Here is a 14,439-nt window from a genome sequence, read left to right on the forward strand (position 1 = left end):
AAGCCTACTTGTGACAATAAGCGATTTTCATTTAATTTCTTGGTATCCACTACCAACCTGACTTTCCCAGTCCACCGGCATATTGAGGTCCCCCATGATTATTGTAATATTGCCTTTTTTGCATGCCTTTTCTATCCCCTGATTTATTTTCTGCCCCACAGCCTGACTACTGCTCGGGGGCCTGTACATAACTCCCATCAGGGTCTTTTGACCTTTGCGATTCCTCAACTCTACCCACAGAGATTCTATGCCTTCTGATCCTATATCGCTCCTTGCTATCGATTTAACTTCATTCCTTACTAACAATGCAACCCCGCCCCCTTTGCCCATCTGCCTGTCCTTTCGATAGGACACATATCCTTGGCTATTTAGAACCCAGCCCTGATCCCCTTGCAGCCACATCTCCCAGCCTGCGCCGATCCAGATCCTTTATCTAAACCTGTCGCCTATTTTCCAAGGATCTACTTCCCTCTGTTCCCCGCCCGTTCATATGTCTGTCTAGATGCATCCTGAATGATGCTATCGTGCCCGCCTCTACCACCTCCGCTGGCAAAGCGTTCCAGGCACCCATCACCCTCTGCGTAAAAAACCTTGAAATCGTGACCCCTTGTAATTGACACCCCCACTCTTGGAAAAAGCTTGTTGCCATCCACCCTGTCCATACCTCTCATAATTTTGTAGACCTCAATCAGGTCCCCCCAAATCCAAGCCAGCCTTCCGTATGCAAGTTGCATCTTGGGCAATTGTTTTGATAACATGACAGGGATTTCAACGCCCCACATGGCTGATAAGCAGCCTTGTTGGCTGTGTGGGTAGGCTGGATGACAGATCAGCATAGACATGCAGGGGCACCTTCGATAGCCGGCGAAACAATGCGGAGGTCAGCATTATAGTCCATCCCCCACCTTCCTGCCCAGAAGAGTAAGTGATGTTCAACGTCATACACATCCTGTACCAATGACAAATCTGTCAGGTCTTCCCCATGGTTATAATTTGAATGGTAGCCCCATTCCACTTGGCAAAGCTGGAACTCTCCCAAGTAAACAGTTGAAAACTGGATTAGGCCTTTCTGAGGGGTTTATACATGTTGATAATGTGGTGATATGCATCAATGTAAATACACTATGACTAAGTAAACACTAGAGGGAGCACCAGAGACGTCATGACATGCAGACATACAGCTAATGAACACATAGAATAGGAAACGACCAATGGGCAGTCAAGACACCCAAAGGTGACACTACCACAAGGGGGCATTACACAACCCATATATAAGGACAGGGCACACATGCTCTGTCTCTTTCCACAGTCGACACTTAGAGAGTAGGACAGGGGCAGATCGGAAGCATCACACCCACCACGTGGCTTAGAGCAGACTGGTTAGTTAGACTGAGTTACTATAGCGATAATATAAATCACATTGAACTTACTTCAAAGACTGGAGTATCTTTTGGTCAAAGCTGCATCAGGTTGCAGCCTGTGTTATCCCAGAGCACATAACACAACAGATAATTGTCAGTTTAGGATTTCAGTTGGAGGAAGAAGAACAAAAAAAAAATGGACTATATTATTATACCTGTTTGCGTGTGCTGTTTTTTTTAAACAAAAAAGTATATTTATTGTGTGCATTTCTCAAAGGATAGTGAAAAGTTGAAAAATGAAACCATCTTGAAGTTGATGGTTTATTTTTTTTCTTGGGGGGAGGTGTCATTTAAGAGTACCTTTAAGAAATGGGTGTTTACTACTGCAGTGATGTCAGAGTGTGGGTGGAGCTGGGCTGTCTGTCAGCTTTTTACTTTTGTTTTCGGCTGTTTGCTGCAGGGTGTGTTTTAGTTTTGTTTTCAGAGCTGGATAGCTGCAGTCACAGCCATAAGGGGTATTAGTCTTCTCTCTATAATCTAAAAAACTGTAAATCGATCCTATGGTGATTTAAAACTAATAACTGCTCTCAGTAATGACTTTAACCTGATGCGCTTCTGTTTAAACCTTGCTTAAGATTACTAAGTGTTGTATTCTTTGAGGGTTGTATTTGAATTAATGGTTGCTAAGGTGTTCACTGTATGTTTTAAAAAGATTAACTTGAGTTCATGGAATAAACGTTGTTTTGCTTTAAAAAATACTTTTCCATTTCTGCTGTACCACACCTGTAGAGTGGTCCGTGTGTTCCCCGTACCACAATCTATTAAAAGTTTTGGGTCAGGTGAACTTCATGATACATTTGGGGTTCTCTCAACCCTGGCCCATAACATTAGGGTTTTATAACCTGAAGCCTATAACCAAAAGGTATAAACGTGTTTCATAGTCTTGATATCAGGCACCCTCAAGGAGCAGGTTATGTCTCCCACACAGGTTTGTGAATAGACGTCTCAGTTACTGCAACTTACAGACCTGAGTGGTTTCAATCATTGGCCGCAGCAGTGGAATTGTTTCTTGCCTTCACTGCGCAGTCCTGAAGATATAACCGACCACGACACTCACCAGTTTCCCACAAAGCACAAGTCACCAAAGCCCCAAACGCTGTTCCAGTGTGAGCCACAAGAAAAAAAAATCCCCATTGAAAACTGGATGTAGAGATAGTCGTGACGAACTAACCCGGTACAAATGCTCGGCAACCCACTCATAAGAATGCTGCAATTCATAGATTTACATGAGACACAAAGCACAGGCAGGCTCTTAGTGACTGGATAAAAGCAGATTACTGCGGATGCTGAAATCTGAAACGAAAGAGAAAATGCTGGAAAGTCTCAGCAGGCCTGGCAGCATCTGTAGGGAGAGAAAAGAGCTCACGTTTCGAGTCCAGTTGACCCTTCGTCATAGCTCTTTGTAACGCTGGCAGTGGCTTGCATACCACATTTTGACAAGCGTTGCCCCATTTGGAATTCTTGGCAGCTATCGCATATTGATTAGTTATTGAGGGCAGCACAGTGGTATGAGGGCAGCATGGTGGCACAGTGGTTAGCACTGCTGCCTCACGGCGCTGAGGTCCCAGGTTCGATCCCGGCTCTGGGTCACTGTCCGTGTGGAGTTTGCACATTCTCCCCGTGTTTGCGTGGGTTTCGCCCCCACAACCTAAAAAGATGTGCAGGCTAGGTGTATTGGCCATACTAAATTGCCCCTTAATTGGACAAAAAATGAATTGGTATGCTAAATTTATTTTTAAAAAAGCACTGCTGCCTCACAGCTCCATTGAACCCGGGTTCAGTTCTGGCCTCAGGTGACTGTCTGTGTGGAGTTTGCAATTTCTCCCCGCGTCTGCGTGGGTTTCCTCCGGGTGCTCCGGTTTCCTCCCATAGTCCAACGATGTGCAGGTTAGGTGGACTGGCCAGGATAAATTGCCCCTTAATGTTGAAAAGGTTAGGTGGGGTTGCTGGGTTACGGGGATAGGGTGGAGGCGTGGGCTTAAGTCGGGTGCTCTTTCAAAGGGCCGGTGCAGACTCGATGGGCCAAATGGTCTCCTTCTCAACTGTGAATTCTACGATTCCATGAATATTCCCACCTTCCCACCCTGCCACGATTCATACCATTTGAGCGCACAATCCTGTGGACACTCCTGTGCAATATTGAAGGAGTGCAGCATTTTCGGTCAGATGAGATGCCAGCTGAGACCCTCTGCCTCTCTAAGTTGGATGAAAATGGGGCAACATTTCAAAGAAGAGCAAGGGCTAATCTTTACCCCTCCATCAAACAGATTATCCATCCCTACGGGGGTGCTATCCTGCTGGGCGCCAATTGGCTTCCGTGTCTCCTACATTTCAACAGTGGCTGCACTTTAGAAAGTAGCCATGGGAACAGCCATCTTCATGCACAAGTTTGAACATGACCTCCTCATCGCACAGGACCTTCAACCGACGTTAAGCACCAGATACATCGATGACATTTTTTTCCTTTGGACCCACGGCGAAGAATCACTGAAACGACTACACGATGACATCAATAAGTTCCGTGCCACCATCAGACTCACCATGGACTACCCTCCAAAATCAGTTGTATTCTTGGACACACTCATCACCATCAAGGACGGTCACCTCAGCACTTTGCTTTACCGCAAGCCCACGGATAACCTCACGATGCTCCACTTCTCCAGTTTCCACCCTAAACACATTAAAGAAGCCATCCCCTATGGATAAGCCCTCTTTATTCACAGTATCTGCTCAGACGAGGAGGAGTGTAACAGACATCATGGGGGACTTCAATATGCAGGTGGACTGGGTAAATAATGCTGCCAGTGGACCCAAGGAAAGGGAATTCAATGAATGTTTACAGGAGGGTTTTTTCCGAACAGCTTATGATGGAGCCCACAAGGGAACAGGCCATTCTGGACTTAGTGTTATGTAATGAGCCAGACTTGATTAAGGATCTTAAAGTAAGGGAACACTTAGGAGGCAGTGATCATAATATGGTAGAATTCAATCTGCAATTTGAAAGAAAGAAGGTAGAATCAGATGTAAAGGTGTGACAGTTAAATAAATGTAACTACAGGGGCATGAGGGAGGAACTGACGAAAATCGACTGGGAGCAGAGCCTAGTGGGAAAGACAGTAGAACAGCAATGGCAGGAGTTTCTGGGAGTAATTGAGGACACAGTACAGAGGTTCATCCCAAAGAAAAGAAAGGTTATCAGAGGGGGGATTAGGCAGCCATGGCTGACAAAGGAAGTTAGGGAATGCATCAAAGCAAAAGAGAAAGCCTATAATGTGGCAAAGAGTAGTGGGAAGTCAGACGATTGGGAAGGCTACAAAAACAAACAGAGGATAATGAAAGAGAGAAATCAGGAAAGAGAGGATCAAATATGAAGGTAGGCTAGCCAGTAACATTAGGAATGATAGTAAAAGTTTCTTTAAATACATTAAAAACAAACGGGAGGCAAAAGTAGACATTGGGCCCCTCCAAAATGACGCTGGTAATCTAGTGATGGGAGACAAGGAAATAGCTGAGGAACTAAATAAGTGCTTTGCGTCAGTCTTCACAGTAGAAGACATGAGTAATATCCCAACAATTCAGGAGAGTCAGGGGGCAGAGTTGACTATGGTAGCCATCACAAAGGAGAAAGTGCTAGAGAAACTAAGAGGTCTAAAAATTGATAAATCTCCGGGCCCAGATGGGCTACATCCTAGAGTTCCAAAGGAGATAGCTGAAGAAATAGTGGAGGCGTTAGTTATGATCTTTCAAAAGTCACTGGAGTCAGGGAAAGTCCCAGAGGATTGGAAAATCGCTGTTGTAACCCCCCCTGTTCAAGAAGGGAACAAGGAAAAAGATGGAAAATTATAGGCCAATTAGCCTAACCTCGGTTGTTGGCAAGATTCTAGAATCCATTGTTAAGGATGAGATTTCTAAATTATTGGAAGTGCAGGGTCGGATTAGGACAAGTCAGCATGGATTTAGTAAGGGGAGGTCGTGCCTGACAAACCTGTTAGAGTTCTTTGAAGAGATAACAAATAGGTTAGACCAAGGAGAGTCAATGGATGCTATCTATCTTGACTTTGATAAGGTGCCTCACGGGAGACTGCTGAGTAAAATAAGGGCCCATGGTATACGAGGCAAGGTACTAACATGGATTGACGATTGGCTGTCAGGCAGAAGGCAGAGAATTGGGATAAAAGGTTCTTTTTCGGAATGGCAACCGGTGACGAGTGGTGTCCCGCAGGGTTCAGTGTTGGGGCCACAACTGTTCTCTTTATATATTAACAATCTAGATGACGGGACTGGGGGCAGTCTGGCTAAGTTTGCCGATGATACAAAGATAGGTGGAGGGGCAGGTAGTATTGAGGAGGTGGGGAGGCTGCAGAAAGATTTAGACAGTTTAGGAGAGTGGTCCAAGATATGGCTGATGAAATTCAACGTGGGCAAGTGCGAGGTCTTGCACTTTGGAAAAAAGAATAGAGGCATGGACTATTTTCTAAACGGTGACAAAATTCATAATGCTGAAGTGCAAAGGGACTTGGGAGTCCTAGTCCAGGATTCTCTAAAGGTAAACATGCAGGTTGAGTCCGTAATTAAGAAAGCAAATGCAATGTTGTCATTTATCTCAAGAGGCTTGGAATATAAAAGCAGGGATGTACTTCTGAAGCTTTATAAAGCATTAGTTAGGCCCCATTTAGAATACTGTGAGCAATTTTGGGCCCCACACCTCAGGAAGGACATACTGGCACTGGAGCGGGTCCAACGGAGATTCACACGGATGATCCCAGGAATGGTAGGCCTAACATACGATGAAAGTCTGAGGATCCTGGGATTATATTCATTGGAGTTTAGGAGGTTGAGGGGAGATCTAATAGAAACTTACAAGATAATGAATGGCTTAGATAGGGTGGACGTAGGGAAGTTGTTTCCATTAGCAGGGGAGACTAGGACCCGGGGGCACAGCCTTAGAATAAAAGGGAGTCACTTTAGAACAGAGATGAGGAGAAATTTCTTCAGCCAGAGAGTGGTGGGTCTGTGGAATTCATTGCCACAGAGGGTGGTGGAGGCCGGGACGTTGAGTGTCTTTAAGACAGAAGCTGATAAATTCTTGATTTCTCGAGGAATTAAGGGCTATGGAGAGAGAGCGGGTAAAAGGAGTTGAAATCAGCCATGATTGAATGGTGGAGTGGACTCGATGGGCCGAATGGCCTTACTTCCGCTCCTATGTCTTATGGTCTTATGGTCTTACAGACGCTGAAAGATGCCCTCGTACGAACGGAATATGGCGCTCGACTCATCGATCGACAGTTCCAACGCGCCACAGCAAATAACCGCATCAACCTCCTCAGAAGACAAACACAAGACACAACCGACAGAATACCCTTCGTCGTCCAGTGCTTCCCCGGAGCGGAGAAACTACGACATCTTCTTTGCAGCCTTCATCGATGAAGATGAACATCTTGCCAAGGTCATACCCACACCCCCACTACTTGCCTGCAAACATCCGCGCATCCTCAAACAAACCATTGTTTACAGCAAACTACCCAGCCTTCAGAACAGCGACCACGACACCACACAACCCTGCCATGGCAATCTCTGCAAGGCGTGCCAGATCATCAACATGGATACCACCATTACACGTGAGAACACCACCCACCAAGTACGCGGTACATACTCGTGCGACTCGGCCAACGTTGTCAACCTCATACGCTGCAGGAAAGGATGTCCCGAAGCGTGGTACATTGGCGAGACCATGCAGACGCTGCGACAACGGATGAACGGACATCGTGTGACAACCACCAGGCAGGAATGTTCCCTTCCAGTCGGGGAACACAGCAGCAGTCAAGGGCATTCAGCCTCTGATCTTCGGGTAAGCGTTCTCCAAGGCAGCCTTCAGGACGCGCGACAATGCAGAATCGCCGAGCAGAAGCTTTTAGCCAAGTTCTGCACACATGAGTACGGCCTCAACTGGGACCTTGGATTCATGTTGCATTACATTCACCTCCCACCATCTGGCCTGGGCTTGCAAAACCCTACCAACTGTCCTGGTTCGAGACAATTCACACCTCTTTAACCTGGGATTACCCCTCTCTCTGTATCAGCAAAGACTCAATTACCTGCAAATGCTCGCATTCAAAGTACCGTATTGCATCTTTGACTTTGTCTACATATATATGTTTCTGGAACCTATCTCTTCATTCACCTGAGGAAGGAGCAGTGCTCTGAAAGCTAGTGAGTTGAAACAAACCTGTTGGACTTTAACCTGGTGTTGTAAGACTTCCTACTGTTTGGAAAGAAGGTTATTGAACCAAACTTTGTTTTTAAACTTTTCTTATGACTCAATCAACTTAAAAATCAATTACAGAGTTTAAAGGGCAGGTAGGGTGATGCACTCAGTGAGCTCGACAGCCAATGATCAAATGAATAACTGGTAGCATAACTGCGTGCGTGGCATTTCGTTAAGGACACCCTCCCTTTCAGCCAGAAAGCCTTTTCTGCAAACACGACTGTATCTGACGCTAATCAGGTTGAGATCCGAGAATGATCCGAATTGCGCACCTTCGCTACTCAATTCCCTTCTGCACAAATGCCAGTTGATCTTCTCCGGTGACAGTGATTTCAGAGACTCCCAGCGCTCAATGATTCCTGATCCTAAATCGATCCGAGGTGGAGGAACGCCGATGCACTGAGCATCGAGGTTAAAGGTAAAGAGCAGTGGCTGGGGGAGAGAGTGGGGGAACCCACAATGGCTAAAACGACTCTGCTCCAAAACCTCTGGAACGCTTGATGCACCTTGTGGAGCTACTGGAGGAGAGGGGAGCTAAATCAGCGATGTGGGGCGGGATTCTCCGTCAGCTGAATTCAGGGGGGGGGGTTGCGATTGGGTGGAGAGCTTCCGCCGCCAAAATCGCGATTCTCCGTCACCTCGAAAACGGCGTCAATGCGACGCAGGCCGCGCGTACTTTAATCACCGTTTGCCCGTCATTAGTGGGACGGCCCGCGATTCACCGCCTCCGATGGGCCGGGTTCCCGACTGCGGGGTCCACGTGTGCTCAACAATGGTGAACCTGGCGTGGTGGCTGCGGAGAGGGGGAGAGGGCGTACTTCGCCGACAGTTGTGCCGCTGACGGGGGGGCTTTTGCCAGGGTCGGGGGGAGTAGAGGTGGGCTGCCGGGCCGGGGTGGACGGGCATGCAACACCATTACCGCAGCCAGCAAGGCAGCCGTGCAGCCGTGCACGCCGCTGATAGCCCGCTTTAAACCTGGTCCCTGGGTCGTATAGGTGATGCCCCCCCCCCCCTTCCGGGGTGCCCTCTGGCCCCAGCCGGCCCAGCACTATCAGTGACATCTTGTTGGCTTCGAGAAGTGAAAATGCGCAGGGAAATAAAATGTCAAAACTTGCGGATGATAACATAGTTGGAGGTCCGGCAAACAGTGAGGACGATAGCGAACGACTGCAATAGGACTTGAGCGGCCAGCAGAATGGGCAGACAAGTGATAAATGGAATTTGAAACACAGAAGAGGTGCTACACAGCACGGTAGAACAGTGGTTAGCACGGTTGCTTCACAGCGCCAGGGTCCCAAGTTTGATTCCCGGCTTGGGTCACTGTCTGTGCGGAGTCTGCACTTTCTCCCCGTGTCTGCGTGGGTTTCCTCCGGGTGCTCCGGTTTCCTCCCACAGTCCAAAGATGTGCAGATTAGATGGATTGACCATGCTAAATTGCCCCTTAGTATCAAAAACAAAGGTTGGGTGGGTTTATGAGGATAGGGTGGAAGTGTGGGCTTGGGTAGGGTGCTCTTTCCAAGGGCCGGTGCAGACCCGATAGGCTGAATGGCCTCCTTCTGCACTGTAAATTCTATGATTCTATGATTGACACTCGGGAGGCTGACAAGCTGCAGCCGCACACTCCCCCCCACAGAGACCCCTTAACTAAAGGAACCCCCTAAAGAGATCCCCTAGCTCAAGGGACCCCACCATTGGAACTCCCTATCTAGCTGGAGAGCAGTCCAGACAGGGGCAGTGAAATAAATTACAGCTGTAACACTTACCTGGAAGCTCCACGTGTCCATTCATCGAAGGAGAATAGCTGTGACCTGTGTTTCAAACTCGTAGCTGCATTAGCTACAAGCCAATCATTCCTTTCTAGTAGTCGGCTGTGATTGACAGTGTCCACAAAACAGTTGCAGCCTGGATTCATTCATCTCCCTTCGTGTATGAGTGACTCTAAGTGTTGAAACCCAATGTTTACAAACATCAGCCACATCTAAGAGCGGTAAGTGCATTGCAATTACATGCTTGAGGTGTTGGGTGCTCGCTGAGAACTCCTCATGCAGTCCCTGGCTCTGTGGCTGCATCTCCACGGTCGATGGGACTGCCCGTTCCAGAAGCCTGAAACTCACCTGGACGGCAGCTAGTCTCTGGGGGCTGACCTGCCCTCCAACCGTCTGCCTTCTCGGGAGTTCCTACCGCCACCTGCTATACCAGGTGGTGTCCCCGGAACATCTTCACTGAAGTGTGCAACCCGGGTGAGTGCGTCTGGGATGGTGGAGGGTGTTGGAGGCAGCTGAGAAAGGAAATCAGTGTCATCATCGGACTCGGGATCCGGGGTGTCCTGGACCAGAAGGACCCGCCCATTCTCCAGCAGGTCCTGCAAGACACATGATTAGATTGTGGACCTGGGGGGGGGGGGGGGGGGGGGGAGGGGGGCGTGGAGGTGATGCGGGTGCATCTTGCTGCCACCTTGTTGGCTGGGAGTACCATGTGTATATACGTCGGTGCTGGCCCGCCAACGGTCGGTGAATAGTACCAGGTGCGGCGCCAATTTTGCTGTCGTAGAACTCCGCGAATCCTACTCTGCATCAACACTTAATCGCAGGAACGGAGAACTCCGCCATGAGTAAATGCATATTCCCAACACCAGCTAACGAAGCACCATTAAAAAATTATTCATTGAGCTACTGTGATGGGAGTTTTAAAAAATTCAATTTTTCATACGTAGCGATCCTGAAAAACATGTCAATCCTGAATATAGGCGGTGAAATTCCTACTCAGCTCTGAAAGAACTGTTATTCAGGTTTAATCATGACCACACGTCTAGGGGTGAAAACAGTTTTAAAATTGTAACCATATATTGTAACAGATGTGGGCTGCGGAACCAAATGGAGAGGCGTAGGGCTGCACGGTGGCACAGTGGTTACCATTGCTGCCTCACAGCGACAGGGACCCATGTTCGAATCCGGCCTCGGGTGACTGTCTGTGTGGAGTTTGCACGTTCTCCCCGTGTCTGCGTGTATTTCCTCCGGGTGCTCCGACTTCCTCCACAGTCCAAAAATGTACAGGACAGATGGATTGGACACACTAAGTTACCCCTTGGTGTCCAAGGATGTGAAGGTTAAGTGGGGCTATGCCGATGGGGCAGGGGAGTGGACCTAGGTAGGGTGTTCTTTCAGTGGGTCGGTGCGGACTTGATGGGCTGAATGGCCTCCTTCTGCATTGCAGGAATTCTATGTCGTAACGTGCTCGGGGTGCTTGGTGGGATGGGATTGTGGGGGGTGGGGATATCCAAACATGAGAACTAAAGTAACTGGTTTATTTTTTAGTGAACGATTTGTAAAATGGAGAATTCAAAGGAACAAAGCTCCGACAATGTTGTCCAGACCCGTGGAACTTCTGGAAACTGGTTTGTGAGGAAAATAAGGAGATTGAAACCCGTCAACTTCTGGCAGGAAGCGAAACGCATTTCCAAACTGGCTGGGCCAGTGGTAAGTTTACACCCGCCTAATATCCCATCATATCCTTCACACACTGCCCTCTCCAGAAAAGTAACTCATTGACTACTGTCATCAATGTAGGAATTTTAGCTATATTGTACTATATGTATTTGATGCAGTCGGGGTTAAAAATCTGGTTCAGTGTGTGTGTGACTGCTGCAGTCATGGTTTTAAAAATCCTGGTTTGAAAGACAGCTAGACCTTATGGAGCCAGAGGTGCAATTATAGCGCCATAAAAGTTTGGGCTAATTGACTTTTATTTATATTAAGAGGGATCCCTGGGGAGTAGTTAATCAGAGACAGCTCAGTAAAGGTGATGTAGTTAATGGGAAGATCAGGGGCTGAAGCAGTTAGGTGTTGAGGTTTTCAGTGTTGGTTTTTGGCTGGAGGGGGCGCTGAGAAGGTTTCTGAAAATTACAGCCAGAGATTGTGCATTATTCTGGGAGAGTGTCAGGTCGCTTTCTTTCAAGCAATCTCAAAAGATCTCACTTCTTCACAGTTGTGTATTCAAGTGTTGCTAACTTTTGGTTGGCTCTTAAATGCTGCCCGTTGTATCTTTACTTAATTTGCTCTGTTTCTATAACCTTTTCTCTAGAGTCACCAGGTATCTTTATGATACCACCACAAAGTTCAAGTTCAAGTACTGATCAATAACTCAACGCACCAATTAGTAAGATTCAAATCAAAACACATTTATTATACACAGTAAATCACTATTCATGCATAAACTCTACTTTCTAGACTATTTTCTATCACTAAAAGGCCTATACTTAGCTTCGGACTGGCCCACCAGGTCAGGGGAACAAATGGCCTTTCGTCCGATCTGAGTCTACAGGATTCAAAAGCTGGTATGGACTGGTAGCTGGGAGCGCCTATCTCGTAGCATGCGTTGACTGGAGACTTACTTGGTTGATGCGGCAGCTTGGGCAGTTCACTCTCAAGGGTTGATTCGCTGCTGAGTGACCCTGCCAAGAAGAACGATTTGAACTTGGGGACTCTACTTTATAGTCCCCAGTGGCTCCCCCCCCCCCCCTTTGGGCGGACCCCGTACCTGGTTCCAAGTGATTGGACTGCGTTCCGATCACTTGGATCGATTTCTCCAATACTGGAGTTGTTCCCTGATCGCTGGGTCCCTAGGTGTCCGTTGGCCTTCCTTTGTCTTGGCTCCTGCTGGCACCGAGGAGTCTGGCTTGGCCTTATTCACCTTAAATGTTTCGATTGTTCCCGGGGATCGCTCATTATTATGCAGATGGCTGTGAGTTTCAGTGCTGTCTGGGCTTTTGCAAGTTCTAATACACAGGATTTCTGCACTTGCTCGTTTTTGCCTGTGTTGGCTGAATTTCCCTGTAGTCTTTGCGGACCTCCATTTTAAGTCGGGAAGTGGCCAACCCAGGTGGCTACACAAGGCATCTCTTTGCAGCAAGCATTCCCTGAGTGCTGATTTTATTTAAAAGTGGATTGTGACCCGAGATGGTTTTGTTGTTTGAGTGGGAATAAAGATAGCAGTTAAGGGTTATTGTGTCACTGTATTGAATAGCATTGTTTAAGGGGTAATTAATTGTAAGCTAATTTCTTGTGTGATGTTAAAGATATTTTAATACTGTGTTGGTAATAAAGTTTGTTTTAATTAACCACATCCCTATTTCTTCGCGCAATTACCCCTGGAGCGAGATATCGTTTCCTTACAGTCTTACTAAATTAAAATTAAATATTGAGGTTTCTAACCAGAATCATGTTGGGGTCTGGTCTGGGATTGTAACAGTACCAATCTCCATCAATAAACGTGTTTGCACAACCAATTTTCTGGAATCTATTAATAAAATTATTTGCACTGATCCCAATTGTGCACTCCATTTTTCTTCTACCTGTTTAGAAAAATTCCTTACAATAACATGGCTAACTTATTCCACAACTCCCTGCCCTGAAAGATGAAAATTTCCTGCTTCACTTCAAAGACCACGGACACGATCTACTAGACACTTTGCCCCTGAACGGGAATGTGACGTGGCTGATAGGTGCCAGGTGAGGTCTCCAACAGGCTTCTCGACAGCTGGTACGCCTCACGGGATCTACCCAGATCAAGATCTGAAGTAAAAAACTCACCACTATTCTTAGAATTCTCCCTACACCAAAAAGGGTCAATAAGACATTCTTTTTTAAAAAAAATATGTTTATTCAAAGTTTTTCCAACAAAAATTTTCAACCAATTAAACCCCCCCCCCACCGTAACAGAAAAGAAAAAGAGACAGAACAGACCAAAACATAACCATATCAATCCAACATAATACAGAACTTGTACTATGGGTTCCTCCCGCACATATTGACTCTCCCATATGATTATGTTTTTCCTTTTTCAAGTGCCCCAAGGAAAGCCCCCGTTCCCGCCCACCCATATACCCCCCCCCCCGAAAGAGACCCCCCCTCCCCCCCCCTGGGTTGCTGCTGCTGCTGACCGACCTCCTTCTAACGCTCCGCGAGATAGTCAAGGAAAGATTGCCACCGCCTGTAGAACCCCTGCGCAGACCCTCTCAAGGCAAACTTTATCCTTCCAGCTTGATGAACCCAGCCATGTCGTTTATCCAGGCTTCCACACTGGGGGGCTTCGCGTCTTTCCATAATAGCAAGATCCTCCACCGGGCTACCAGGGACGCAAAGGTCAGGATACCGGCCTCTTTCGCCTCCTGCACTCCCGGCTCGTCCGCCACCCCAAATAGTGCCAGCCCCCAACTTGGCTTGACCTGGACTTTCACCACTTTAGACATAGTCCTCGCGAAACCCCTTGAGAACCCATCCAGTGCCGGGCACGACCAGAACATGTGGGCATGATTCGCCGGGCTTCCTGAGTACCTCCCACATCTGTCCTCCACCCCAAAGAACCTACTCAGCCTCGCCCCCGTCATATGCGCTCTGTGAATAACCTTAAACTGCATCAGGCTAAGCCTGGCACACGAGGAAGAGGAATTAACCCTACTCAGGGCATCAGCCCACAGACCCTCCTCAATCTCCTCCCCCAACTCCTCCTCCCACTTGCCCTTCAGCTCCTCTACCGAAGCCCCCTCCTCTTCTTTCATCTCCTGGTATATCGTCGAAACCTTGCCTTCTCCGACCCATACACCTGAAATCACCCTGTCCTGAATCACCTGTGCCGGGAGCAACGGAACTTCCCTCACCTGCCGCCTCACAAACGCCCTCACCTGCATGTACCTGAACGCATTTCCCGGGGGTATCCAAAACTTCTCCCCCAGCGCCCCTAGGCTCGCAAACGTCC

General features: G+C 47.7%; 1 protein-coding gene across 2 annotated transcripts in view; it reads left to right on the forward strand.

Annotated features, from left to right (window-relative positions):
* Positions 1-7,859: 7,859 nt before the first annotated feature.
* The window catches only part of LOC140386935 (multidrug and toxin extrusion protein 1-like), a 75,466-nt gene continuing 68,886 nt past the window's right edge, over positions 7,860-14,439 (forward strand). Inside the window, exons 1-2 of one of the 2 annotated variants that reach the window (XM_072469842.1) lie at positions 7,860-8,104; positions 11,001-11,162. In XM_072469842.1, the coding sequence (XP_072325943.1) occupies positions 11,016-11,162 (147 nt within the window). In that variant the 5' untranslated portion in view covers positions 7,860-8,104; positions 11,001-11,015. Of the gene's footprint in view, positions 8,105-11,000; positions 11,163-11,766; positions 11,842-14,439 lie in introns of those variants that run through there. The other variant, XM_072469843.1, reaches the window with a different exon arrangement.

The sequence above is a fragment of the Scyliorhinus torazame genome, chromosome 12, assembly GCF_047496885.1.
Source record: "Scyliorhinus torazame isolate Kashiwa2021f chromosome 12, sScyTor2.1, whole genome shotgun sequence".
Lineage (NCBI taxonomy): Eukaryota > Metazoa > Chordata > Chondrichthyes > Carcharhiniformes > Scyliorhinidae > Scyliorhinus > Scyliorhinus torazame.